Raw genomic sequence first — 24,190 nt, forward strand, 5'->3', positions numbered from 1 at the left:
ATGGTACAGGGTTTTAGAGTTTGACGTACGTGACACAAACAGATTTTAGAGTTTGACTTGGCGGACAACCTTCCCTAATTTGTGCATTTGATTTGCTGAAAAACGGACACAGGAATTGGAATAAGGTTTTAGACACAAGAATTGAAATGAACAGTTGTAGCCTACATAACCTACCTACCCATAAGGTTTTAGAGTTCGGTGACGACCGTCCAGACGTCTTGCGGCCGATTTGCGGGAAAACAGGAAAACAAACACAAGAACTGTAAACATCCTTTGATTTGCATCCAATTTGCGAAAAAACCGAACACATGAACATGTTCGCAGACAATTAAGATCCGCATCGGATGGCAAACTACGTCTCAACTCTTTGGTTTACGGGTTTATGGGTGTTTCGAGGGACGTGTGTGGTCCGGACGTTTACCAGTGTTTTGAGGGTTCGTTAGAGATGCCCTAAGAAAGAGCAACCATCAACATACGAAATCGAACTTCATACAACAACACTCAAACTAGAACATCGAAGGCAATATTTACAACATGATACATTTTATTCCGGCACATGGGTGTGCATGCACACAGCATACACTCGTGCACCAACTACGTACCACAGACGGGCAGGTTACAGACTAAAAGCTAGACCCTGCTCCCCTGGCCATCTCTAGATGTACTTCTCCGCCGCCGGGTGCCAGCCGCTGGCCGGGTACGCGGGGTCGGGGGCCACGGGGGTGCCCACGGGGCCGTAGTGGCCGCGCGTCCCGGCCGCGCCGTGGCGTCCCGCTGCCGCGTCGGCCTTCTCCTGGTGCTTCTGCGCGTCGGCCTGGGCCTTGCGCGCGCGCTCCTCCTCCTTGGCCATCTCCTTCTCGCCGTGCGTGGTCGCCGCGGCCTTGCCCGCCTTGCCCTGCACCTCGGCCGATCCCTCCTGCGCCTTCTCCTTGGCCGAGCTCACCATGTCCTTGGCCTTCACCTTCGCCGTCTGCATCGTGTACGTGTAGTGTATCGCTCCTCCAAAGGCCTCTTGTGTCGCGTGCTGGTGTCTGGTCGTGTGGATACTTCGGTGTCTGTCTTGCCTGTGTGAGCTCTTGTGTGTGGTGGATTTGTAGGCGCTGATTGCTCGGAACGGCGGCGGTGCAGTTTGGTTTCTTGCCGGATGCGAGCGGCGTCCTCTCGCCTCGCGGCACGTCAGCTGCGGGGTGGCTGGTGGCGCGCATGCGGCGATTCCAGAGCAGAGGGAGCTGCATGTCGCGGCTTGAGGTGGCAAACTGGCAGCCCGGCAGCCCGATAACGTTGGGCCTGTGCGGCCGCGTAGGCCGCGCCGCACCGCCGATCTGCCATGTGGAACCACTCAAAAACATGTCTCAAAATAAAACAAAAACAAAAAAAACTGCCATGTGGTGGATGATGGAATTTACTCTAAAACTAAATAAATATCCTTCCCGCTTCTGTAAGATTTCAGATCCTGATAGTTTGGTTTGTAATTATTTCTCTGAAAATAGGGGGTGGCACATTGATTTCGGACGATTTCTGTTTGGCAGTGATGGTTCAGAACTATGCGCGCCTGCTTGCGATCTGGAAGATGTTCAGTTTAATGAAACTGCTGATAGAGCTATCAGATTACTGGATAAGAAGACCCGCAAAAAAAAAAGGTTACTGGATAAGAAGGGATATTAAGAAAAATTCCACAAAGAGGCAACATTGTCTTTGTTCTTCAGCTTCCTTGCGTGCGACTTGTGTTGTTTTTCTTTCGATCGAGCTTACTGTCCTAATTGGGTTTTCTAGTATGGGGTGAGCCAGGTTTATGAAAGAACTTTGTTTTTTCTTTGGCTTCCTATAAAAGCCGGATAATGGAGGTTGTCATTTCTCTAAAAATGTTCGAGAAACATGAAGGCATGATTTTTGGAAATGTAAGAACCATACAGTTTAGAAATGAATCAAATTCATGCACTTGTAAACTAAAAAAATAAATCATGCATCAACTTATAAATTGAGTAACCAAGGCAAAAATATACACATAGAAAAAAGATAAATGTACCTCACCTGAGGAACCATCATAGCACATTATAAGATCTCATGTGTAATGTGTTCACAGTTTCTGATTCACGCATTTCGACCCAACTTTCCTGCTTACAAGCAAAAGAAACCCAATAGACCAGTGTAAATTCAATAGTTGAATCAAGAGAAAACATGCATAACCACAAGCATGCTAGTGTAAAATGTATGATTCATCATTGAAATACATCTTATAATTATGAATGATACATAATTGAAATCCAATGTAAATTGATCCAACATAATTAAAGAAATGGAGAATTAGTTCTATCATGTGGCAGCATTCCAAAGTGTTAACAATCTGAGACATAAAAGCCAAACCCTACTCCTCTCATTTCTCTTATCCACCTCGACTTCCCCATTTCCGTCTCTACTCGCTAACCTTGCACCCATGCACAGGGGACACCCTCATCGTCCAGTGGAACAACCATATTATTATGAGTTTATGAACACACATGTTTCTCCTCTACACTTCTGTTACGATCACGCATATACAAATTATACTAGCATAACCAAAAGGCCAAAAGGTAAACCTTGAAGGATCATCCTGAGCACAAGGAATGTGCGAGGCTAGATCATCAAACAAACACCACACAAAAAATGATAATTTATTCTCATATCGTACACTTTACGCATGATCCTGAACTTAATATCCAAGTATAGTACGGATCAACCAATCTACAAGAACGCAAACCCAACATTCTCCCCCACTGTGTTTATCTAGACAGTATCATTATCCTCAACACTGTAATCTGACATCCTCAAATTAGCATACATCTCTTGCAAACAAATGACATCCACCAGCAACCAGGTGTCCCCATTGCATAGCCAGATGTGAAGTTGAAAATTCCTGGAACTTTGGAATCATCATCATCAGGTGATAACTAGGTGTTCGTCTCGCCATACTCCACCCCATGTAGGTGCGGAACTGTTAAGAAACTTGAGGACCCAAAATCTAAGACAAGAGTCATTCCGGAAGCTCGGTATATATATTCTATTGCCGACAAGTAGAGGTCCTAGAAAACATGGCCAGTAGCAATAAAGGGAAGTGTGTTGTAGCCGAAGTATGCAAGAACCAAAACTGTCTTTAAACATATAAAAGTTGTACCTTGCCACACGGTGGGCGACGACAGCAAGCTTGGGGGGCTGAGGCAGCATCAGGGTGAAGAGTTAGGGTGTAGTGAGGTAGAAGTCGAGGGGGCGAGGAGGGTGCGACTTACGGAATCGGCAGAGGAAGGCAGGGTAGGAGGCGTGGAGGAACCAACGCTTGCAGACGAGGGTGGCGCCGATTAGTGTGGTGGGGAAGCCAAGGCGGACGACGATCTCAATGAGGAGGTTATTGTCGTCGAGCACCTTGGACACGGGGTCGGCAACACAAGCCTTTGATGAAATGGGATCGGCCCTGATACAACAGTAGCAGCAACAACACTATTCAAAAGTCGGTCAATTCAGCAATTTATCGCTACTTGGGGGGGGGGGGGGGGATGGTTATCGATAAGATTATGCCATATCATTATCGTTTGTCATTTGGTCTGATTTATCGCTCCGGCAAGCGATTTGTCAGGAATCTAACGATAAACCAGGCCTATTCCTAGAACATGTTTATTTGGTTTTGTGGATCTTGCTATGTAATATGTACCTCTGTTTTATTTATTTGTAATTGTACAAGGATTTAAAGGCAAGGAATCCAACATAACACTTGTGTCCAATATTAATTTTGTGTTGAATGTAGCATATTTCAGCTATGTGAACTTGAGATTGAATAAAAATGGCTGATTAATAGCCGACGGATAAAATCAATTAATCAACTAATTTTTTATTAATCTCTAATCCTCAGCGGACCAAGGTGCTAACGATAAGCGATAATTTTTATTAATCTCTAATCCTCAGCCGATCAAGGTGCTAATGATAAGCGATATCCTTAACATTCAATATTCAGTAGCAGCTACGACTGAGAAATGCAACAATCCAGCTCAAAACTGAGAAACTGCGCAAAACAATAAGAAATTAGATAAAACTGCGCAAAACAATAAGAAATTACATGTCATCGTACGTATCGTCCCTGTCTCAGCTTGTACGGCGAGTAGTATTTTCCGCAAGTGACTTTAATAGTTCGGGCTTCCTAAAACTCAGTCGATTGAGATTTACTAAGGCTTAATCGACCTTGTAGCATTTTATTCATCGTTTGCAATATTTCTTTCTACCGGTTACAACAACCGACTTGTTGGTTGTAGCATGTCGTCCATCATTAATTGTATCACGTCATCTCATCGGTTATTGATTGTATCCCGTCATCTAACGGGTTTGATGCATCCTTCATCTCACCGGTTCGACGCATCCTCCATTAACGGTTGTAGTACTTTAGTTAGAGAAGTTGTAGCATATGCATCATTGCTTGCAATATCCAGTCACGCCTTATCGTTGTGTCACAACATTTCTCATTGCTGTTTGCCGCATCCAGCCATGCCAATCGTAGCAGCACAACTACGACCGACTCCGAGTTCAATAGTTTGTACCGGGGTATGGAGCTATCAGCAGGCCTTTTAACTGAGTTGTTAAAGAAAGGTGTGGAGAAGAAGCCAGAAAAGCAATGACCTTTCCGGAATTGGAAGTATTCGTCGCCCTACCCTAAGAAAGTCTCTCTCTCTCTCTCTCTCTCTACTATCTGCAGGTAAATATTTGGGGGAACTCTCCACTATCTGCACGTAAATATTTGGGGCAAATCAAGTTGGGTTTCCCGCAAGAAAATAGAAAAGAGAAGAGGTAAATTAGTAGGGGATCGAGAAGAAGAGGAAGGAGATAGGGTCGCCTGACCTCGAACCGCCGGTGACTGGTGGGTTGAGATCGCCCCATTCTCCGGTGGCCGTTGTGCTGAGTGGAGACTGAATGAGCTGAGCGACGCCCTCTTTGGCTAGAGGGCCGGCATGCATACGCACCACTGCGTTGCTATCCAGCTCCACATCAAGTTTGTTCACGTCCATTTCTGAGCATCTGATTTGCACGCACACCAAGCGAATAAGTACGAAGTCACAAATTTTGTGATGAAAACAGGCAAGAGCGCTCAAGTCACAAATTACTAGTACATCAAAGGTGCATTTTACAACTGACCGATACATTTTATTCGGGCACACGCATGTGGGCACAGCATACACGCGCGCGCCACCTACGACACACGGCAGGATAACTAGCCACACATAAAAAACACTAGCTGCCAGCTCCTGTCCCTCGATCATCTCACGTCTACACGTACTTGTCCGTGGTCGGGTACGCGCCGGTGCCCGGGTACGCAGGGTCGGCGGCGGCAGGAGCCGCGCCGACGGGACGGTGGTGGCCATGCGGCCCGGTGAGGGGCACGTGCGTGGCGCCGTGGCGCCCGGCCGCGGCCTCGGCGCGGTGCTCGGCCTTCTCCTGGTGCATCTCGGCCTTGGCCTGGGCCTTGTTGGCGCGCGTCTCCTCCTTGGCCATCTCCTTCTCGCCGTGCGTGGTGGCCGTGGCCTTGCCCGTCTTGCCCTGCGCCTTGGCCGTGCCCTCCTTCGCCTTCTCCTTGGCCGAGCTCACCGCGTCCTTCACCTTCACCTTGGCCGTCTGCATCCTCGCCGCTCCTTGAAAAAAAAAAAAGCTTCTTCTGCTTGCTGTGTGTATGTGCTGTTGTGTTCTTTGTGTGGGTGCTTGGGTGTCTGGGAATGTTTAGATGTCGTGGCGGTCGTGTGGTGCATTTGTAGGCGAGGATGGGTTGGGTTGGAATGGCGGCGCTGGCGCTTTGGGTTCTGCCGGAAGCGAGACGTGGGGTGGTAGGTGGCGCGCATGCGGTGGTTCCAGAGCAAGCCGGAGTTTACACGTAGCGGCGTGAGGTGGCGCCCAAGGTTGGGGCAGGCGGGCGCGTGTGCAGTGTGCTGTGTGGGGCTCTTCGAACGAGCCGCGTGCCCCTGCCGTGGGTGACGGCGGTGTGCTCATGCTGCTGATCAGTGCACGTGAACGGCATCTGGATCAACATCAAGTAAGTGTGGCTGTGCAGGTCTGGTTCCGGTGCGCGATTGCTATTGGAGGCCATACGCTGCATGTAGCGCCCATTAATCGCATCGGCCTGCAATCAGTACGGCCTTTGGGAATATATATAGGTACAGTTTATTCCAGATTTTGATATATACAAATAATTATAACAAATTAACAATCATGTATTACAGAAATATTTGCCCCTATAAAAAAGAAGTATCTATGTAAGTAAAGATAATGTTTATATTTTTTTAAATGTGTTCATGTATGTGTATTATAAAATATGTTCTTGAATTAGAAAATGAATTTTTTTTATAATTATTTATTTCATATAAAAGGTGTCTATATATGTTCAAAAGGTGTCCATGTGATTTTTAGTGTTAGTGCAACTTTAAAAGGATTTTATGTACTTAATAAAATGTTCTTGTAATTTTAAAACGTGTTTATGTATTTCAAAAAGTGTTATTGAAATTTAAAAAGTTTAATGTTTTTAAATGCTTCTGTAATTTATTTAAATTTTTCACATGGTATTTAAAATTGATGATATAAAATTATAAACTACTCGTATTTAGGAAACATGCCTAAAATTATAATTAATGTTCATCTAGTTGTACAAATTGTTCGTGTAATTTCAAAATGTGTTTGTGACTTTTATAAAACGTTATGTAATTTTAAAAGTGTTAACATGTTTAGTAAAAGTGTTATAGACTTTTCAAAAGTTAATATGAAAACATGAAATAGAAATTAAAATACATAAAAATAAACAGAGAAAAGGAAGATCACATAAACCCGGGGCAATCGGACATAAGGTGAAAAAACTAGACGCTAGTGGATCTCGGCCCATGCTTGAGCGCTTCCACATTGCATGATCGCATGATCGTGTGCAGTAGTTTCCTGTGTGCATTTTTAGGAGGGGACAAAGATATCTACCAACACAGTTAAATGGGATAATTTACAAATCATGTCGTATATGATTGAATTTATTTTATAGTATATATGTCGGGCCCGGATATTCAATTCGGCGCTCGGGCTCATCTGCACCAGGTGAATTGTAAAATAAAAATATATAGCAGAAAAAAATTATGCAAGATGATTTAGTGCACCAGTGCGTTCAAAGTTTTATGGCTAAATGACATTCGAGGAGCTCGTCGAGGACAAAATGACCTCCGAAGAGTGTTCTTTTCAAAAGTTTCTCACATGACAAAATTTATCTTTTTTCTAAGAGCGACTGAAATTTCTAAACTCCATGAAATTCGGAAGGGAGTTCACGCACATGAGCATCTCACAATTTTTTACTATTTTGAAGGATTTTACGGTTCACCCATGACCGTGAGTGCAGATGCACCCGAGAGCTAAAACGCCACTTCCGTAAGGGCAGTCCTTTTGTTTGTGGATAATTTATAGACGCATTGCAGATGCCTTAAGCGAGAGGAGGAAGTTGTCTCAACTCTCAACAACATTCTACTTTCTTATGGGCCGAATAGGATGCAACTAACTAAAAGTTAACCCTTGAGACGCTCCCGCTAGCAGTGGCGTAGCTTGAGCATAATCCAAGAAGTGGTCATTACTTAAAGGGGAGCAAATTTATAGGAAAGGAGGAGCTAATCTCTAATTTAAGCACTAGTTAGGCCTAATGTATACATATTCTTTGAGGAATGCAAAGATTGGGGGGGGGGGGGCATGGCCCCTCTTGGTCTGCATGAAGCTCTGCCACTGCCGCAGAAGTCATTATTTGGCATGGGAGCATGTTAAGTGGTCCGCCTAGCCATCGCCGCATGTCATGTGTTCGGCGCTCTCTCGGACTTTTACTTTTTATTTTTCCATACACATTTTTTTGGTTTTAGATACTTTTTTTTGTTCTTGCCTGATTTTCCCTAGGTTTTGAAGGGGGGGTTTGATTTTTTTTTGCTAGGAAGCAGTCTTTTCCGTAAGAGGTGCTTACGGGTCCTATGTTGTGCTTCTCCATGGGAAGCATGTGCTTCTCCAAATGGGAAAAGCAGAACTGTCTTCACCGTAAATAGGAAAACATATAGTTGTGCTTCCGTGAGAAGCACACCCTTACTTTCGTGTAAAGCACAGTCTATGAATAAAGTGAACAACACAATATGTGCTTTCAAAAAAGTGAAAATCGCAACCGTTCTTCCGGCCTCCAGTTCTTTTCATACTCTTTTTTTATTGCCGGTTTTTCAGTTTTCGTTTTTTTGTATTTTGTTTTCGCTTTTTGTTTCCTTTTTATTTTCTTTTTTTGTTGTTTTTTCGTCGAAACCCATTAACTTGGGATCCAGTTTAGAAGATCTCGACGCGAGAAATTCAAAGATGAAAACGGTTCGATATTTGGACGCATGATTAGGGATAAAATATTTTGAAAGAATCTTTCCATGATAATAAAGCACGGATTGACTCTGTTGAGGCGGCGTGGCTGCTCGACGCAGAACGAAGGCGGCGGCCGGAGGATGGATTCGTGTGCGAAAGGGGCTGGGGAGGCGGATCTGGAGGCGTTCGGCGAGGCGGGGTTCGCCTGTGACGAGGAGGATGGCCGGAGCGCGGCTTCCCGGGAGGATCCATAGCACCCGCAGCTCCAGGACAGAAAGGAGACACGGTGGTGAGGGAGAGAAGAAGGGAGAAAGGAGGGGCGGTGCGGTGACCTAGGCCGGAGCTCACCGGTGTCCGGCAACGGCGGACGGGCGCCACTGCTACTGCATCCCTGGTATTCCTCCTCTCACCTCTCCCGCCTTAACGACATCTGCTGCGTCGCCAAAGCCTCGGCCGCACATCACCAGCATCTCCGGCCTCGAATACTCCTGCCACTGCACCCAGAGGCCCGTCGCCATGACGGATCCAGTAAGGTGCCTCTAATGCCCGCCCTCTTCCTCATGGCACATGTGCTATTTTACTCGGAAAGGCCATTGCTCACTTTGAATTTTGGCATCAGCTCTGTTGTCGTGCTTCAGTTCTTTGCTGGAAGAACCTCAATTGTTTCTTTGCTTCGGTTGTTCTTCAATCTTAGCTCTCAATTCTCAACATATGCATTACAATATGTTTGTTGTCTATAGGGATGGAGTGAAGAAATTGGATTGGGGTCATGGAATAAATCAACTAGAGGATGCAACTCATGTTCTTGTAGGTAGTCATTCAGACATTTCTTAACTCTGCTGCAAAATCAGCTGCCACAGCTCTGCGCTGCCGGTCATGGAAACCTCTCATGTATCCCCTCTTGTCGCTTCTCACCAGCAACGTCTCTATGCCGTGGCAGCGGCGCTCCCGCCCTGACGATCGAAGCTGCTGCTCCCGATCTATTGTGTCTGGGCAGTCCCAGCCACTCCTCCTTAGCAAACTTGTGCTCTTCCTTCGGCTTGCCTTCCATAGGGTCTGACACCACTTCAATTATAATCTGCAGGACATACACAAGTTGCAGACAAATCGATTGAAATAATGTGCTAAGCCTTGGGCTCCATTGCCACTTTGTCAGCTTGTTGATATTAGAGGGAGGATCAAAGGGGTGATTGGTACTTTCCCTTACAGCAGCTGGTGAAACGCAACGAATTTTCTCAACCAATGAAGCTTTCTCTGTGGTGTCCAGGTTATGAACTCCTACAATTTCAGGTGTACTGCAATCCAGGAATGCAGCAGGCCAGAACAATGGACAATGATCGTACTATGAGTGGCTAGGTATTGGCCTACCGTGGCAAGATGCCAGTGACTCTATGAGGTGTGTAAAATATGGATCTGTAAATGTCCCAGGTTTCCTTGGGGGCCAAATGCCGCAAACAGGTCAAGGTTAGTTATATTTCTCCTTTGCCATTTCTCTGGATAATCCTCTCTAGCAAGATCACTTAGGATGATATAATCTGCTATTTACTTTCTATATGATTTCAGTATGAGAACATCACTTTAGGACAATATAATAAGCTACCCATGTGATATTTACTTCCACTGCGTTTCAGCATGTTCAATCTCTGTACAAGCGCGCAAATGGACATATTTTGATTTGGCGACTTCGTGTTTTAATTGTTCTTACTGAATATTGGATCCTGGCCCTTATGTTATCTACCTGTAGTATGTTTCTAGCTGGATGTCTACTGCTTCTCTTAAGGCCACAGTAGTTTAGATCGACACTATGTATATCTAAATAACAATTTCATTTGCATCACATAACATTCTTTTTCCTGAAAAATCACGTGGTTTATTGGACTTGAATTAGCAGTGTGGTTCATGTGCACATTGTGCTTAGTAATCCTTTCTGTTATCACAAGTCGATGTGATAAACACGAAGTATGCACTTCCATCTATACTTCTGATAATATTGGTGTCAAGTGGTATTAAAAGTCTGAAACTGCAATCACATAGTTTAGGTTGTTCAAACAAATCTGCATTGGGTGTGTTTCTAAAATTGTACGAGTAGTAACTTTGTAGAAGGAATGCAGTCCCTTAATCTAATAGCAATTTAACTTTTTTAAGTGACATAGAACAATCCTGTAACTTTGAAGACACCTCTAGATGTTGTGATTCTGCAAATTATCTGGTACATGCTTCTGCTTTTGCAATACCTCTCTGATTGTCTACCAAGCTGCAAAAATGCTATGTGCCAAACATTTAATATTCGGTAGTTAACTCTAAACATGATAACACTGCCGTTCTACACAAGCATGTTTCTTCCATAAAAAGAAAATTATTATATAAAAAATCTGTATCTAATATGTTGTATTGGAAGTAATAGTGTGAGGGAAGCAAAGCAAGTTTCCGTCAGGGAAGAAAACATTCTAAAACTTCTGTTTTCCTTAAGTCAGTCAAAACACAAATATGTTTTCTGAGAATTATACTATTATTTATTCTGATAGAAGGATGTGCTTCGTGACGTATGCATGCTAAATGTGAGTTGTATGTCGATGATTTCATTTTATTAGTTGTTCAGAAGAATAATGACAATAGTTGTCTTACTCCAATTCATGAAGTACAGTTTGTCTTATAGGATCTTCTTATATGACAGAAGCTAAGGTCCATTGTCACTCAACACAGTCTCCCTGAAATACAAATTCCAGCTTTAAAGTGTGACAATGACGCAAATTCCTTGCTGCAATCATAGGAGATCCAGTCAGGCTACAAAATTTTCCTGTGCTACCCTATGTACGACGCCAGCGGTGAGATGGGCGGGAACTCTTTGGCGTGCCAGCACGAACGACACAGGCCGTACACCCTGAAGGACACGTTCGTCAGGCTTGACTTGACCCTCTCTGCCGCCTCTGTTGCTGGAGATCAGCCGAAGAGTTAGCTTGTTGCCGCTTTGCTTCAATGGTTGCTTCAATGCTCTTCGACTCTCCATAATGAGCAGTTGGTGGTGCTTGGACGAAACAATTGATCGAAAAATGGGTAGTGTTGTACTGGTGGTCTTGTGTCCGCCCACTAACTGTAAAACACCGAAGATGATTCTTCAGGACTTGATACATTCCAATTACTCATTTGGGTCTTCTTCTTACTCTTATACTTGGTTTTGCTTAGTAATCTTAAGATCAATTCTTTAGATTTATAACTATATGTAGAGCACAGGACCCGACCTTGCATGTGGCCGGTTTAATTTGTTTACTGAAGAAATTAGTTTAAAAATGTTCACAGTTTTACACATGTTCACATTATTTTTTTTCAAAAAAATATGTTTGCACTTTTTTTTAAAATCATAAAAATTCCTTAAAAATCCATTTAGAAATCTACAAAAAAATTCAATACATTCTTTAAAGAAAAAACATCTATTAAAAATGTGTTTTTTTAGAAATGTTCTAATTTTCATAAACGTTTAAGATTCTTAAAGAAGTGTTCCAATTTTTATGTAAACCTTAATTCTATAAAAAATAAGGAAATTTTCATGTTTCCAGAAAAGCCAAAAAAAAAAACGATTGACAAACTTCCATGCAAGACTGCTCTTGCAACTGACGAAGAACGCTAAGTTGGTCTCTTCAGGTCCAAACTTGATTCTACAAAAAGCAATAATCAATATTACCTTATTATCGATGTTTATTAAAATTGGATATATAAAATAGTGCACAATGAAATATGGAGCTTTTTTTTTGCGGGTAATGAAATATGGAGCTGGTTATGTCTCTTTTTCGCCCGGTGCAATGCACGGGCATTTGTACTAGTAAATCTAAAAAAAGAGAGAGAACTCATAGGTTGTGCGCCACTTGTCAACACATGAGAATATAGTGAGTGGTCTTTGCAAAGGGTTACCTTTAACTAGTGATTGCCCATTATAAATTTAAACCATAGGCACAAATATGGACGAACATAATGAGTGGCCCAACTCTAAATACGCTGCAGCAGTTGTTTGGTTAGCTTTGGTTAGCAAGATTTAAAAAACATACAGAAGTCGGAATCCTACAGGAATAAAGTACACAAATATCAACAAGTTGTTTGTTTGCCCCATAAGAAAAATAAGGAATTTTGTAAAGAGATCAAATTCATATCATGGGTATCATAGGCACGAAGTAAAATTCAAAATTGATAAAAAAAAGTGTAGGATGACGATCAATACAGAGTTTGAAACATTTGTTCCTTTGAATCAAATACTAGATTCTATTGGAAAATATCTACAGATTTGCATACCACATGTAATTTATATAAAATTCATTTGAAAGAAAGAGCCCTCGTCTGCGGTACATCTGGACTCACATTTCAGTAGATTTCTTGTAATTGTAAGTACAATCCAACTAGGGAAGACATGCGTTTTATATTAGGAACAGTATAAGTAGGCTCCGCAACTCGATTAAGTGTAGTTGTTGGCGATGTCGGCGAGGTGGCCCGCCAGTTCCTCCGGCGCGGAGAGCATGGCCATGTGGTCGGCATCAGCCATCTCCCTCACCTCAGCCACGGGGATGCCTGCGATCATCTGCCTCTGGTACTCCTCGACCATGGCCAGGTCCTGCTTGGCGATCACGTAGACCTTGGTCACCGCGCCATACCGGGCGGCGCTGAACGGCGGCCGTTGCTGCTGGTCGGCCACGTAGTAGGAGCTCACCCGCGCCAGGCTCTGGCACAGCGTGTAGTCCTCCTCGGAAGTCAGCTGGTAGAGCTTCCGGCGCACGAACTCGGGGCCGAGGAACACCGACGGCGGGGCGTGCTCCTCGTCGACCACGCTGTCCATCCAGTCGGACACGGGAACCTCCTCGATGACGCGGGTGCGCGGGCCGTCGCAGTCGGGCATGAAGGCGGTGAGGAACACGGCGGCCGCGACCTTGTCGGGGAACTCCTCGGCGGCGAGCGCGATGCTCATGCCGCCGAAGCTGTGGCCCACGAGCACCGCCCGCTCGCCGTCCGGGAGGTCCCGGAGCGCGTCGAGCAGGGGGCGCGTGTAGTCCTCGAAGGTGGGCGCGTCGCTCAGCCGGCGCGCGTCGGAGCCGCATGCCGCGAGGTCCGGCGCGTCGACGCGGTGCCCCGCGGCGCGGAGGAGGGTGGCCACCTTGTACCAGCACCACCCGCCGTGGCCCGTGCCGTGCACCAGGATGAGGCGGGTCGACGTCGGCACGGCGGCCGCTGGGGCAGAGGAGGATGACGACATGTGTGCGCCGCGCACCTAGCAGCTTCGTTTCTTGGCTGCTTGATGGTACGCCTCGTCTGGCTTTATTTATGCATGCGGGCACCTTCTTGAGGAAAAGTGTGCAGATGGGGTATTGTCATGGCTGATGCAACGCTGGCGGGGGTCAACACGCCGCTTCCTTTCTGCATTGTCATGGCAGCCTGGCTGCGGAGAAGATGATGTTCCGTGGACGTGTTCGTGCCCGTTGCCATCATCGCCATGAATGCGACGATTTAGAGCTCGCAAAGGGACGACGACTCGCAGCTTTGATTTCCGCAAGGAGCCAGCGGCTGTACGCTTAAGTTAGCGTTGACAGCAGGGAAGTGCACAGTAGATGCAGGTAATGTATCCACAGATATGATCGAATCTACAGAATTTTGACTCCGACAGATATTTTGGAACGGAGCGAATACTATTCAAAGTTTTCTTTTATGAAAAATCGCAAGGAATAGAACTTCTCTAATGCTTTACATTGGTGTATTCCTGTGAGTGTCCATCGGAACAGGAGGGAGGGTCAGGCTTCAGTCATCCAGATCAAATTAATGGAGTTCAACCACTTTGAAAAAGGAGATGCTTTACATTGTAAGTTTCTTTGTGGTAGTTGGTGTTTTTTCTTGATGTGTTTGCATGAGAGGTGTCTGCTTGTGCATATTCAGCTGTTCGAAAATGCATGTCATTCGTGTGCCAAGTTAATCAGCTAGGGAAAGTAATAGCAATTCACTTGACCAAATGGTAATAATGTTCGTAGGTGTATGTAAACCTAATTAGCAAGTCAACATGGCCTCGGTTAAACATACGTCGGTTTTTAGTTGCTGGTCAGTTATGTAGCTTGTCTCCGTTGACCTTTTTAACTCAAAACATTTCGTCGATCGATCAAATAGACAACAAGGACACGTAACAAATGGAAAGAAAGTAGCAAGCTGTTAAATTCGGAATTTTATTTCTGTGATTTCTACTTTCATTTTGTGGAACCTAGCTTTTGAAATCTTCCTGTGTTTCTAACTTAAGCGCCTCCTGTGGTTTTAGCAATGGACTTGGCTCTAGCTCTTGAAAAGCTGGTGAGTGAGAAGTTCACAACCTGCACACCGTAAGTTGTGCCTTCATGCCTATTACAAGGAAGTTACTGTAAAAGGGATTTGTTTGTGAGTTTAACCAATTGAATTCCTGATTGATTTATCAGAACCAGTATATATGCAATGCTATGTCACACCATATTTGAAAAGTTCATTGAAATTTCAGAGGTAGCAACTGAAGGAAATATGCCCTAGAGACAATAATAAAGTTGTTATTTATATTTCCTTATATCATGATAAATGTTTATTATTCATGCTAGAATTGTATTAACTGGAAACTTAGTACATGTGTGGATACATAGACAAACAGAGTGTCCCTAGTATGCCTCTACTTGACTAGCTCGTTAATCAAAGATGGTTAAGTTTTCTAGCCATAGACATGTGTTGTCATTTGATGAATGGGATCACATCATTAGAGAATGATGTGATGGACAAGACCCATCCGTTAACTTAGCACAATGATCGTTTAGTTTTTCTGCTATTGCTTTCTTCATGACTTATACATGTTCCTCAGACTATGAGATTATGCAACTCCCGAATACCGGAGGAACACCTTGTGTGCTATCAAACGTCACAACGTAACTGGGTGATTATAAAGATGCTCTACAGGTGTCTCCGATGGTGTTTGTTGAGTTGGCATAGATCGAGATTAGGATTTGTCACTCCGTGTATCGAAGAGGTATCTCTGGGCCCTCTTGGTAATGCACATGAAAAAAATATGCCCTAGAGGCAATAATAAAAGTTATTATTTATTTCCTTATATCATGATAAATGTTTATTATTCATGCTAGAATTGTATTAACCGGAAACATAATACTTGTGTGAATACATAGACAAACAAAGTGTCACTAGTATGCCTCTACTTGACTAGCTCGTTGATCAAAGATGGTTATGTTTCCTAGCCATTGACATGAGTTGTCATTTGATCAAAGATGGTACTTGTTGGGTTGGCGTATTTCGAGATTAGGATTTGTCACTCCGATTGTCGGAGAGGTATCTCTGGGCCCTCTCGGTAATACACATCACTTAAGCCTTGCAAGCATTGCAACTAATGAGTTTGTTGCGAGATGATGTATTATAGAACGAGTAAAGAGACTTGCCGGTAACGAGATTGAACTAGGTATTGAGATACCGACGATCGAATCTCGGGCAAGTAACATACCGATGACAAAGGGAACAACGTACGTTGTTATGCGGTCTGACCGATAAAGATCTTCGTAGAATATGTGGGAGCCAATATGAGCATCCAGGTTCCGCTATTGGTTATTGACCGGAGACGTGTCTCGGTCATGTCTACATAGTTCTCGAACCCGTAGGGTCCGCACGCTTAACGTTTCGATGATAGTTATATTATGAGTTTATATGTTTTGATGTACCGAAAGGTTGTTCGGAGTCCCGGATGTGATCACGGACATGACGAGGAGTCTCGAAATGGTCGAGACATAAAGATTGATATATTGGAAGCCTATGTTTGGATATCGGAAGTGTTCCGGGTGAAATTGGGATTTTACCGGAGTACCGGGAGGTTACCGAACCCCCCGGCAACATAATGGGCCTTAGTGGGCCTAGGTGGAAGAGAGGAGAGGAGGCTAGGGCTGGGCCGCGCGCCCCTCCCCCCTAGTCCGAATAGGACAAGGAGAAGGGGGCGGCGCCCCCCTTCCTTCTTCCCCCTCTCCTCTTTCCCCCCTCCCAAGTCCTAATCCAACTAGGAAAAGGGGGGGAGTCCTACTCCCGGTGGGAGTAGGACTCCTCCTGGCGCGCCCCAAGGCTGGCCGCACCTCTCCCCCTTTGCTCCTTTATATACGGGGGCAGGGGGCACCCCATAGACACAACAATTGATCGTTTGATCTTTTAGCCGTGTGCGGTGCCCCCCTCCACCATATTACACCTCGATAATATCGTAGCGGTGCTTAGGCGAAGCCCTGCGTCGGTAGAACATCATCATCGTCACCACGCCGTCGTGCTGACGAAACTCTCCCTCAACACTCGGCTGGATCGGAGTTCGAGGGACGTCATCGAGCTGAACGTGTGCTGAACTCGGAGGTGCCGTGCGTTCGGTACTTGATCGGTCGGATCGTGAAGACGTACGACTACATCAACCGCGTTGTGTTAACGCTTCCGCTTTCGGTCTACGAGGGTACGTGGACAACACTCTCCCCTCTCGTTGCTATGCATCACCATGATCTTGCGTGTGCGTAGGATTTTTTTTTAAAATTACTATGTTCCCAACAGTGGTATCAGAGCCTGGTTTTATGCGTAGATGTCATATGCACGAGTAGAACACAAGTGAGTTGTGGGCGATATATGCCATACTGCTTACCAGCATGTCATACTTTGGTTCGGCGGTATTGTTGGATGAAGCGGCCCGGACCGACATTACGCGAGACTGGTTCTTCTGACGTGCTTTGCACAGAGGTGGCTGGCGGGTGTCAGTTTCTCCAACTTTAGTTGAACCGAGTGTGGCTACGCCCGGTCCTTGCGAAGGTTAAAACAACACCAACTTGATAAACTATCGTTGTGGTTTTGATGCGTAGGTAAGAACGGTTCTTGCTAAGCCCGTAGCAGCCACGTAAAACTTGCAACAACAAAGTAGAGGACGTCTAACTTGTTTTTGCAGGGCATGTTGTGATGTGATATGGTCAAGACATGATGCTAAATTTTATTGTATGAGATGATCATGTTTTGTAACCGAGTTATCGGGAACTGGCAGGAGCCATATGGTTGTCATTTTATTGTATGCAATGCAATCGCCATGTAATTGTTTTACTTTATCACTAAGCGGTAGTGATAGTCGTAGAAGCAATAGTTGGCGAGACGACAACGATGCTACGATGGAGATCAAGGTGTCGCGCCGGTGACGATGGGGATCATGACGGTGCTTCGGAGATGGAGATCACAAGCACAAGATGATGATGGCCATATCATATCACTTATATTGATTGCATGTGATGTTTATCTTTTTATGCATCTTATCTTGCTTTGATTGACGGTAGCATTATAAGATGATCCCTCACTAAATTATCAAAGTATAAGTGTTCTCCATGAGTATGCACCGTTGCGAAAGTTCTTCGTGCTGAGACACCACGTGATGATCGGGTGTGATTGGCTCTACGTTTAAATACAACGGGTGCAAAACAGTTGCACACACGGAATACTCAGGTTAAACTTGACGAGCCTAGCATATAACAGATATGGCCTCGGAACACGGAGACCGAAAGGTCGAGCGTGAATCATATAGTAGATATGATCAACATAGTGATGTTCACCGTTGAAACTACTCCATCTCACGTGATGATTGGACATGGTTTAGTTGATATGGATCACGTGATCACTTAGAGGATTAGAGGGATGTCTATCTAAGTGGGAGTTCTTAAGTAATATGATTAGTTGAACTTGAATTTATCATGAACTTAGTACCTGATAGTATCTTGCTTGTCTATGTTAATTGTAGATAGATGGCCCGTGCTGTTGTTCCGTTGAATTTTAATGCGTTCCTTGAGAAAGCAAAGTTGAAAGATGATGGTAGCAATTACACGGACTGGGGTCCGTAACTTGAGGATTATCCTCATTGCTGCACAGAAGAATTACGTCCTGGAAGCACCGCTGGGTGCCAGGCCTGCTGCAGGAGCAACACCCGATGTTATGAACGTCTGGCAGAGCAAAGCTGATGACTACTCGATAGTTCAGTGTGCCATGCTTTACGACTTAGAACCGGGTCTTCAACGACGTTTTGAACGTCATGGAGCATATGAGATGTTCCAGGAGTTGAAGTTAATATTTCAAGCAAATGCTCGGATTGAGAGATATGAAGTCTCCAATAAGTTCTACAACTGCAAGATGGAAGAGAATAGTTCTGTCAGTGAGCATATACTCAAAATGTCTGGGTATAACAATCACTTGATTCAACTGGGAGTTAATCTTCCGGATGATAGCGTCATTGACAGAATTCTTCAATCACTGCCACCAAGCTACAAGAGCTTCGTGATGAACTATAACATGCAAGGGATGGATAAGACGATTCCCGAGCTCTTCGCAATGCTAAAGGCTGCGGAGGTAGAAATCAAAAAGGAGCATCAAGTGTTGATGGTCAATAAGACCACTAGTTTCAAGAAAAAGGGCAAAGGAAAGAAGAAGGGGAACTTCAAGAAAAACAGCAAGCAAGTTGTTGTTCAGGAGAAGAAACCCAAGTCTGGACCTAAGCCTGAGACTGAGTGCTTCTACTGCAAGCAGACTGGTCACTGGAAGCGGAACTGCCCCAAGTATTTGGCGGATAAGAAGGATGGCAAGGTGAACAAAGGTATATGTGATATACATGTTATTGATGTGTACCTTACTAATGCTCGCAGTAGCACCTGGGTATTTGATACTGGTTCTGTTGCTAATATTTGCAACTCGAAACAGGGGCTACGGATTAAGCGAAGATTGGCTAAGGACGAGGTGACGATGCGCGTGGGAAATGGTTCCAAAGTCGATGTGATCGCGGTCGGCACGCTACCTCTACATCTACCTTCGGGATTAGTTATAGACCTAAATAATTGTTATTTGGTGCCAGCGCTAAGCATGAACATTATATCTGGATCTTGTTTGATGCGAGACGGTTATTCATTTAAATCAGAGAATAATGGTTGTTCTATTTATATGAGTAATATCTTTTATGGTCATGCACCCTTGAAGAGTGGTCTATTTTTGTTGAATCTCGATAGTAGTGATACACATATTCATAATATTGAATCCAAAAGATGCAGAGTTGATAATGATAGTGCAACTTATTTGTGGCACTGCCGTTTAGGTCATATCGGTGTAAAGCGCATGAAGAAACTCCATACTGATGGACTTTTGGAACCACTTGATTATGAATCACTTGGTACTTGCGAACCGTGCCTCATGGGCAAGATGACTAAAACACCGTTCTCCGGAACTATGGAGAGAGCAACAGATTTGTTGCAAATCATACATACAGATGTATGTGGCCCGATGAATATTGAGGCTCGTGGCGGATATCGTTATTTTCTCTCCTTCACAGATGATTTGAGCAGATATGGGTATATCTACTTAATGAAACATAAGTATGAAACATTTGAAAAGTTCAAAGAATTTCAGAGTGAAGTTGAAAATCATCGTAACAAGAAAATAAAATTTCTACGATCTGATCGTGGAGGAGAATATTTGAGTTATGAGTTTGGTCTTCATTTGAAACAATGTGGAATAGTTTCGCAACTCACGCCACCCGGAACACCACAGCGTAATGGTGTGTCCGAACGTCGTAATCGTACTTTACTAGATATGGTGCGATCTATGATGTCTCTTACTGATTTACCGCTATCGTTTTGGGATTATGCTTTAGAGACGGCTGCATTCACGTTAAATAGGGCACCATCAAAATCCGTTGAGACGACGCCTTATGAACTATGGTTTGGCAAGAAACCAAAGTTGTCGTTTCTTAAAGTTTGGGGCTGCGATGCTTATGTGAAAAAACTTCAACCTGATAAGCTCGAACCCAAATCGGAGAAATGTGTCTTCATAGGATACCCAAAGGAAACTGTTGGGTACACTTTCTATCACAGATCCGAAGGAAAAACTTTTGTTGCTAAATTCGGAAATTTTCTGGAGAAGGAGTTTCTCTCGAAAGACGTGAGTGGGAGGAAAGTAGAACTTGATGAGGTACTGTACCTGCTCCCTTATTGGAAAGTAGTTCATCACAGAAACCGGTTTCTGCGACACCTACACCAATTAGTGAGGAAGTTAATGATGATAATCATGAAACTTCAGATCAAGTTATTACTGAACCTCGTAGCTCAACCAGAGTAAGATCCGCACTAGAGTGGTACGGTAATCCTGTTCTGGAGTTTATGTTACTAGACCATGACGAACCTACGAACTATGAAGAAGCGATGGTGAGCCCAGATTCCGCAAAATGGCTTGAGGCCATGAAATCCGAGATGGGATCCATGTATGAGAACAAAGTATGGACTTTGGTTGACTTGCCCGATGATCGGCAAGCCATTGAAAATAAATGGATCTTCAAGAAGAAGACTGATGCTGACGGTAATGTTACTGTCTATAAAGCTCGACTTGTTGCGAAAGGTTTTTGACAAGTTCAAGGGATTGACTACGATGAGACCTTCTCACCCGTAGCGATGCTTAAGTCTGTCCGAATCATGTTAGCAATTGCCGCATTTTATGATTATGAAATTTGGCAAATGGATGTCAAAACTGCATTCCTGAATGGATTTCTGGAAGAAGAATTGTATATGATGCAACCGGAAGGTTTTGTCGATCCAAAGGGAGCTAACAAAGTGTGCAAGCTCCAGCGATCCATTTATGGACTGGTGCAAGCCTCTCGGAGTTGGAATAAACGCTTTGATAGTGTGATCAAAGCATTTGGTTTTGTACAGACTTTTGGAGAAGCCTGTATTTACAAGAAAGTGAGTGGGAGCTCTGTAGCATTTCTGATATTATATGTAGATGACATATTGCTGATTGGAAATGATATAGAATTTCTGGATAGCATAAAGGGATACTTGAATAAGAGTTTTTCAATGAAAGACCTCGGTGAAGCTGCATATATATTGGGCATCAAGATCTATAGAGATAGATCAAGACGCTTAATTGGACTTTCACAAAGCACATACCTTGACAAAGTTTTGAAGAAGTTCAAAATGGATCAAGCAAAGAAAGGGTGTGAAGTTGAGTAAGACTCAATGCCCGACCACTGCAGAAGATAGAGAGAAGATGAAAGATGTTCCCTATGCTTCAGCCATAGGCTCTATCATGTATGCAATGCTGTGTACCAGACCTGATGTATGCCTTGCTATAAGTCTAGCAGGAAGGTACCAAAGTAATCCAGGAGTGGATCACTGGACAGCGGTCAAGAACATCCTGAAATATCTGAAAAGGACTAAGGATATGTTTCTCGTTTATGGAGGTGACAAAGAGCTCATCGTAAATGGTTACGTCGATGCAAGCTTTGACACTGATCCGGACGATTCTAAATCGCAAACCGGATACGTGTTTACATTGAACGGTGGAGCTGTCAGTTGGTGCAGTTCTAAACAAAGCGTCGTGGCGGGATCTACGTGTGAAGCAGAGTACATAGCTGCTTCGTAAGCAGCAAATGAAGGAGTGTGGATGAAGGAGTTCATATCCGATCTAGGTGTCATACCTAGTGCATCGGGTCCAATGAAAATCTTTTGTGACAATACTGTTGCAATTGCCTTAGCAAAGGAATCCAGATTTCACAAGAGAACCAAGCACATCAAAAGACGGTTCAATTCCATCCGGGATTTAGTCCAGGTGGGAGACATAGAAATTTGCAAGATACATACGGATCTGAATGTTGCAGACCCGTTGACTAAGCCTCTTCCACGAGCAAAACATGATTAGCACCAAGTCTCCATCGGTGTAAGAATCATTACTGTGTAATCTAGATTATTGACTCTAGTGCAAGTGGGAGACTGAAGGAAATATGCCCTAGAGGCAATAATAAAAGTTATTATTTATTTCCTTATATCATGATAAATGTTTATTATTCATGCTAGAATTGTATTAACCGGAAACATAATACTTGTGTGAATACATAGACAAACAAAGTGTCACTAGTATGCCTCTACTTGACTAGCTCGTTGATCAAAGATGGTTATGTTTCCTAGCCATTGACATGAGTTGTCATTTGATTAACGGGATCACATCATTAGGAGAATGATGTGATTGACATGATCCATTTTGTTAGCTTAGCACACGATCGTTTAGTATGTTGCTATTGCTTTCTTCATGACTTATACATGTTCCTATGACTATGAGATTATGCAACTCCCGTTTACCGGAGGAACACTTTGTGTGCTACCAAATGTCACAACGTAACTGGGTGATTATAAAGGTGCTCTACAGGTGTCTCCAAAGGTACTTGTTGGGTTGGCGTATTTCGAGATTAGGATTTGTCACTCCGATTGTCGGAGAGGTATCTCTGGGCCCTCTCGGTAATACACATCACTTAAGCCTTGCAAGCATTGCAACTAATGAGTTTGTTGCGAGATCATGTATTATAGAACGAGTAAAGAGACTTGCCGGTAACGAGATTGAACTAGGTATTGAGATACCGACGATCGAATCTCGGGCAAGTAACATACCGATGACAAAGGGAACAACGTATGTTGTTATGCGGTCTGACCGATAAAGATCTTCGTAGAATATGTGGGAGCCAATATGAGCATCCAGGTTCCGCTATTGGTTATTGACCGGAGACGTGTCTCGGTCATGTCTACATAGTTCTCGAACCCGTAGGGTCCGCACGCTTAACGTTTCGATGACAGTTATATTATGAGTTTATATGTTTTGATGTACCGAAAGGTTGTTCAGAGTCCCGGATGTGATCACGGACTTGACGAGGAGTCTCAAAATGGTCGAGACATAAAGATTGATATATTGGAAGCCTATGTTTGGATATCGGAAGTGTTCCGGGTGAAATCGGGATTTTACCGGAGTACCGGGAGGTTACCGGAACCCCCCAGCAACATAATGGGCCTAGGTGGAAGAGAGGAGAGGAGGCTAGGGCTGGGCCGCGCGCCCCTCCCCCCTAGTCTGAATAGGACAAGGAGAAGGGGGCGGCGCCCCCCTTCCTTCTTCTCCCTCTCCTCTTTCCTCCCTCCCAAGTCCTAATCCAACTAGGAAAAGGGGGGAGTCCTACTCCCGGTGGGAGTAGGACTCCTCCTGGCGCGCCCCAAGGCTGGCCGCACCTCTCCCCCTTTGCTCCTTTATATACGGGGGCAGGGGGGCACCCCATAGACACAACAATTGATCGTTTGATCTTTTAGCCGTGTGCGGTGCCCCCTCCACCCTATTACACCTCGACAATATCGTAGCTGTGCTTAGGCGAAGCCCTGCGTCGGTAGAACATCATCATCGTCACCACGCCGTCGTGCTGACGAAACTCTCCCTCAACACTCGGCTGGATCGGAGTTCGAGGGACGTCATCGAGCTGAACGTGTGCTGAACTCGAAGGTGCCGTGCGTTCGGTACTTGATCGGTCGGATCGTGAAGACGTACGACTACATCAACCGCGTTATGTTAACGCTTCCGCTTTCGGTCTACAAGGGTACGTGGACAACACTCTCCCCTCTCATTGCTATGCATCACCATGATCTTGCGTGTGCGTAGGATTTTTTTTTCGAAATTACTACGTTCCCCAACAGCACATCACTATGAGCCTTGCAAGCAATGTGACTAATGAGTTAGTCACGGGATGATGCATTACGGAACGAGTAAAGAGACTTGCCGGTAACGAGATTGAACTAGGTATGAGGATACCGACGATCAATCTCGGGCAAGTAACATACCGATGACAAAGGGAACAACGTATGTTGTTATGCGGTTTGACCGATAAAGATCTTCGTAGAATATGTAGGAACCAATATGAGCATCCAGGTTCCGCTATTGGTTATTGACCGGAGATGTGTCTCAGTCATGTCTACATAGTTCTCGAACCCGTAGGGTCCGCACGCTTAACGTTCGATGACGATTT

At 44.4% G+C, this 24,190-nt stretch overlaps 3 protein-coding genes and 1 long non-coding RNA gene across 10 annotated transcripts; 1 reads left to right on the forward strand and 3 right to left on the reverse strand.

The window, feature by feature from the left end:
* Nucleotides 1-473: 473 nt before the first annotated feature.
* On the reverse strand, nt 474-1,077 carry LOC120973722 (uncharacterized). Its single transcript, XM_040399721.2, has one exon. It carries the CDS (start codon nt 974-976, stop codon nt 656-658), a length of 321 nt encoding a protein of 106 aa, XP_040255655.1. The 5' UTR covers nt 977-1,077; the 3' UTR covers nt 474-655.
* Nucleotides 1,078-5,104: 4,027 nt separating this feature from the next.
* LOC109741238 (uncharacterized) lies at nt 5,105-5,748 on the reverse strand. The gene has a single exon (XM_020300317.4). The coding sequence runs from the start codon at nt 5,632-5,634 to the stop codon at nt 5,284-5,286; it is 351 nt and encodes a 116-aa protein (XP_020155906.1). The 5' UTR covers nt 5,635-5,748; the 3' UTR covers nt 5,105-5,283.
* A 2,478-nt stretch (nt 5,749-8,226) lies between these two features.
* Nucleotides 8,227-11,515, forward strand: LOC109741242 (uncharacterized). Of its 7 annotated transcripts, none has more exons than XR_005769063.3 (4): nt 8,236-8,882; nt 9,090-9,564; nt 9,640-9,813; nt 11,024-11,515. It is a non-coding gene; the product is annotated as an uncharacterized lncRNA (long non-coding RNA). The 7 variants fall into 7 exon arrangements; XR_005769062.3 differs by having other exon boundaries at nt 8,241-8,882; nt 9,090-9,156; nt 9,268-9,813; XR_002227532.4 differs by having other exon boundaries at nt 8,245-8,882; nt 9,090-9,160; nt 9,268-9,813.
* Nucleotides 11,516-12,580: 1,065 nt separating this feature from the next.
* LOC109741239 (salicylic acid-binding protein 2) lies at nt 12,581-13,847 on the reverse strand. Its single transcript, XM_020300319.4, has one exon. The coding sequence runs from the start codon at nt 13,580-13,582 to the stop codon at nt 12,791-12,793; it is 792 nt and encodes a 263-aa protein (XP_020155908.1). The 5' UTR covers nt 13,583-13,847; the 3' UTR covers nt 12,581-12,790.
* Between the last annotated feature and the right edge of the window lie 10,343 nt (nt 13,848-24,190).

The sequence above is a fragment of the Aegilops tauschii genome, chromosome 2, assembly GCF_002575655.3.
Source record: "Aegilops tauschii subsp. strangulata cultivar AL8/78 chromosome 2, Aet v6.0, whole genome shotgun sequence".
Taxonomy (NCBI): domain Eukaryota; kingdom Viridiplantae; phylum Streptophyta; class Magnoliopsida; order Poales; family Poaceae; genus Aegilops; species Aegilops tauschii.